Raw genomic sequence first — 5,175 nt, 5'->3', positions numbered from 1 at the left:
CTCGGAAATAAGGAGACTGGCGCCATTGTGTGGCATCATGGAAAATTACATGAGCCTGCATGGAAGTACTATCGGGCCGTCATTTGATGATGTATTCTTATCCCATAAAATAAGATGGTACACAGGTAGAGACGTGATTATAAGTAGGCTATAGGCGGATGCAGAGAATAATACAGCAGATAAAACCCAATAGACAGAGGATATTAGGAGGCTGGTCTATTTTCTTGGTGAGAAAAATGACATTTTACTCAGTTTTTAGTCTAATTATGGTGCTGTGATTATGGGTTTATTTATTATAAAAGTGCTGCACTGACTGACGTAAAGTGTTCCTTTTTTCCCTTTAAAACACCATCTCACTCTTTCCAGTAGGATATATTGTCCATTCTTGCCTCGACTTCTTAAGCTTCTTTACCTCTAACCTTCAATTAAGCGAAGTAAGCGATACTCCCGTGTAATTAATGCAAATTGGTCGTCTTTAAACAAAGTTAAACCCCGAAATCCCGAGCGCATTCAACCAGAGCTACTTTGGGTTCATCCATCCCATTTCCTGGACGAAGATCCTGAGGGAGGGCCAATGAAGCAGGCATGGGAAAGTTGTCCCCACTTTTTTCCGATTACATCGATTCTTTTTAAGGAAGGCAAACACAAGCACACTCGTGCTGCAGACCGCTACTGTGAGGAGCGGAGGGAGGCATAAAAAGTACACTGAGCGCGCAGACCAGTACGCCAATAAGGAGACAAACCCCACTTCACGAGAGAGAAAGGTAAGAATCGTTTCCAATTACTTACATAAACAAACAGATTAGGATTGCTAATGTTTCCCTAACAAAAAATTAGTAACACTTAGGCTATATTGTGTAATGAGGGCATAATCACATCTTATTTCTTAGTTCTCAATAGTTGTCAACAAGTGTATTGTTCAGATATTGTTTTTAATACCCCAAAGTATCAGAATAACATTTCTACAACGGGTGTACAGTGCCTGGAACACCTCATTTATTGACTTTTGGTAGTACTTTTGTGTTATCATTTTATCACCTTCTGTATTTCTAAAGTGAATAAGAGGATAAACTTCTGAATCTCTATTGTATTTCATTAGTTTTTTTCACTATACATGATACTGAAACTGTGGTTTTAAATATTGAGTTTTATGATTATTCATTTATTTAGCCTGTCTTGCTGTAGATGTTTTTTTATATATTCCATATATAATAACTTATGTCAATAACAAGGCTAAACAATACTTTAAAACTAGACTTTAGACTAATGATTTCTTGGTTATAGTGTTTCATTGTATTTTATACTATGATATACATTATGTGGCGTTTACACTTAAATGTCATGCTATTTTTCTATCTCATATTGTGAACTATTACAAGTATGTTAGTTCTTTGATATATTTATTGGAGATCAAAGACAGATTAAAGACACTCAGTATTCATATATTATGCACAATACTATCAGTCCACTTATCATTTTTGTGCTTGATTAACAGGCCAGAATCCCTGGAAGGCCTTTGTCTTGTCTCATCCTGCCAGGAGAGTTTGTATTTGCCCTATTAGGAAGTTTTCTTATCTCAGTGGGAAAGAAATAACAAAAAAACAAAGTCTAAACAAATGGACAAGTGTCACAGCAGTGCCTCAACTCTCCCACCCACACAGGATGTTTATTCAGAAGTGTGTGTGTGTGTGTGTGTGTGTGTGTGTGTGTGTGTGTGTGTCATTGAGCTCACTGACTTTCAACCTCCATCACCCCCACCCCAATACAGTTATGAAATCAGTCGCTGTATGAATTAACTCAGCTTTAATTGGTTCATAAATTCAATTAGAGAAGTACATGTATATAATAATGCTGTATAATGTAAAAGTTTAAGTGGCCTCTCTTGGACTCATTCACTCCAGTTTTATTGCGAACAAGGAAAGCGTACACTATTTCCTTTCATATTAAATGTTAAACTTTAGTACCATGTGTTTTTGTTTTAGTTCATTTAAGGGTATGGGGGCCTTGTTGTTTTCACATCTTGGTGATGATGAGGAGTTGGAGACCACCCTAACGACGGTGTGAGCTCATGGAAGAACTAATGGGAGGGGGGGGGGGGGACGTTGCGGCCAGATACATGTGTTCCCCAGTAAAGAAAGAAACCATTATACTGAAAAGTTTGGAGAAACTCAGCTCATTTTTTCCTTTTATGAATTATTGAATACGTGTATTAGCTGTGCGTTAATACAAATTAAATGAAATATACCAATTGGTGTAAAGTGGCACATTCAAGCCAATATGTTCATCATTGGAGCAGTAAATTAAAAGGTGGATAAACTATATGACCTGCATAACAACCACAACTAGACGTGAAGGCAGGTAATGCGGGGTCCAGGCATCCGATAAAAAATCATTATTTCTCAAACATTCTCTCATTCTCTCCCATCTGTTCATGCATCCGTCATCTACCAACTGTCCCTCTTAGGAGCAGAGGATGTCCAGAGCTGACTGGTCCTTTCTTGAGCACCTGCTGGAGGAGGGCCAGGAGTATTCGACAGGTGTTGGCCGCGTATGGCTTACTGTGCTCTTCCTGTTTCGCATGCTGGTACTGGGAACTGCCGCCGAATCTGCCTGGGATGACGAGCAAGCGGACTTCGTCTGCAACACGCGACAACCTGGCTGCACTGCCGTGTGTTACGACAAAGCCTTCCCCATCTCCCACTTTCGCTACTTTGTCCTCCAAGTCATCTTCGTCTCTACGCCGACGATCTTCTACTTTGGATATGTGGCTTTAAGGGCTGGAAAGGACAAGAAAAAAGAGGAGGATGAGAAGGAGGCGGAACAAGGTGTTAGTGGAGGTAAGAGGGAAGGAATAAGGGACAATAACAATGTGACTAAAGACAATCCAGAAGAGAAGGAGAAAGAAGAGGGCGGTAAAGGTAGAAAAGCTGACAAGGCTCCTTTTGAGGCTCCTAAACTGAAAGGCAGGTTGCTGTGTGCGTATGCATTCAGCATCCTGTTAAAAGTCCTCCTAGAAGTTGGCTTCATCCTAGGGCTGTGGTTCCTTTACGATGGCTTCTTCATCGCAGCAAAGTTTGAGTGCACGGTGATCCCTTGTCCTCACACCGTGGACTGCTTTGTCTCTCGACCCACGGAGAAGACCATCTTCACCATCTACACTCAGGTGATCGCTGCCATCTCCCTGCTCCTCAACCTCATCGAGCTGCTCCACCTCCTTCAGCTTGCCATCTCCCATCGGCTGGAGAAACGCTACCGTGCCCAGCAACGAGACTACCTACCTCGGTCAGAGCAGGTACCGGCCCGACAGGAGGCTCCAGAACTCCAAGCGGATGCGTCACAGTCTTACAAAGCAGGAAGCCATGTTAACCTCCCTGTGCAGGGTGAGGCTGCATGCTACCCCAACCCCTGTGAGAGCTACGGGGATCTGGCAATAGAAGTGAACTGGGGACCTGGGGAGGCCGGGAGTGACCTGCTTCCCAGTTATGTGAACTGCATGGGGGCTATGAAGACAACCCATTCCCCTAGAGTCCATTATAAGAAACACGCACAGCACACTGGGAAGAACACAAAGGTTACCCATAAGGGACACTCAAAGCAGAAGCATTATGTATGACGCAGTCAGATGTGGTGATATGCTTAAGATCATGAGAGCTTTGTTTGGTTTCTGAGTCTTTCAACCTATCCTGCACATAACACTTGACTGTCGGGAGTGCACAGTGAGAGATCAAACAAAGAACAACTACTGCACTGTGAACTTGATGCCTACGAGGCAAGCAGACAGAGATTTACCAGATAAATGGACATTTTCAAAACACTCCCCAAGGCAAAGAAAATGAGACTCCACAATGAGAGACGATGGCAGTCATAAGATGCCTTGATGTCACATTGTATGTCTTTTAGTGCTGAATGTGACAGTGTGAAGAAAAAAAAACCCCTGTGCAACAGGAGGTCTGCAGAGGGGCTAGGGATATTGTGCGAGTGTGTATGGGAGAGTATGCAGTACAACCAGATTTAAGCATATTCCTCTGAAATTTGCACCCCCCCCCCCTTCTTCTCCTCCTCTCTCTCTCCCATGGCTCTGTCCACACTGTGGAATGTACTGGTCTCTGGATCCTGCTCTGCTCCCAAGAGGATAATGGCTGCGTGGACGCAGGCATGCATGCATGCATGCACACACACAATGTACTTTTCCCCTTTCACCCAGTGAGTTTTGGTCACTCGAGTGACTTGGGGATGCAGACTGGGGAAGACATGGATTAAGAGAAGCCAAACCAGAGGAATTCTGGTATTGTAAATGGCTTATCATTGCCAGTAATTATTGTAATTTAGCTATGAAGAAAGAGGGAGAGAGAAGACCAGTGCATACTAGAGTATGAGAGCTGAATAATGGAGGAAAGACAAGCATCCAGTTTGAAAATCAAACCTTTTTCGAGCCTTAGAGAGAACTTAAAGGATGCCTCTTTGATTGCATATTGAATGGACTGAAAGCGGTACAGAAATGTGCAAACTAAATAAAAGGAAATTACTTATGTGAAAACTGTATTTAATGTTTAAGGTATTATGAAGAAATACAAGTGTTAATATTTATATTTTGTGTAAAATAAAGCTTAAAGTACCATAAATCTATGATGGCATTGTCAAATGATGGTGTAATTATCAATATATCATATAACATACCACATTTTTCCTGTCATAAAAAAAATATACTACAGATCCTATACAGATACTACGTTCCATACAAGATTATCTCTTGTGTACAGGATGGTTTTAATCCCTTTTCCTTTCCTTTCCTTTCTGAATATAGAATTTGATTTCTGTGTGAGCAAAATGTCTCTGAGGTGTGTAGTGCTTCTGTGTTCAACCTCTATCCAATATGTCACAATACGGAGGCTCTGAATCACTCAAGATAAAGCTCTTTGGGAATAATAAGGACGGAGCTGTGGAAAAGTGGATGAGCCTTACAGGGTGTCATGAGCATAACCTTCTGAGGGGGAAAAATGGAGGGAAATAACTTTGATTTAATGGCTGTTTTCAAATCTGTAGCTCTGGCTGTAAAGGGAAAAAAGGCATCAATTATATAGCAGTTAAAAGTTCATACAAAGTGGAACAGCACTTTATGCTGGCTCTATTTAATATCCCCTGGGGAGTCCTGAATGTTAACGCTGTTTTCCTGGA

General features: G+C 41.7%; 1 protein-coding gene across 1 annotated transcript; it reads left to right on the top strand.

Annotated features, from left to right (window-relative positions):
• Positions 1 to 553: 553 nt before the first annotated feature.
• gja4 (gap junction protein alpha 4) lies at positions 554 to 4,666 on the top strand. Its single transcript, XM_078268227.1, has 2 exons — positions 554 to 764; positions 2,465 to 4,666. Exon 2 carries the CDS (start codon positions 2,474 to 2,476, stop codon positions 3,611 to 3,613), a length of 1,140 nt encoding a protein of 379 aa, XP_078124353.1. The 5' UTR covers positions 554 to 764; positions 2,465 to 2,473; the 3' UTR covers positions 3,614 to 4,666.
• Positions 4,667 to 5,175: the final 509 nt, after the last annotated feature.

The sequence above is a fragment of the Sander vitreus genome, chromosome 14 (genome assembly GCF_031162955.1).
Source record: "Sander vitreus isolate 19-12246 chromosome 14, sanVit1, whole genome shotgun sequence".
Lineage (NCBI taxonomy): Eukaryota > Metazoa > Chordata > Actinopteri > Perciformes > Percidae > Sander > Sander vitreus.
Note: the sequence above shows the minus strand (reverse complement) of the source record. Positions and strands in the feature narration are given on the sequence as shown.

Bases quoted from the DNA above. Each gene is read 5' to 3' on its own strand.
- gja4 (XM_078268227.1), top strand. From the start codon at position 2,474: ATGTCCAGAGCTGACTGGTCCTTTCTTGAGCACCTGCTGGAGGAGGGC.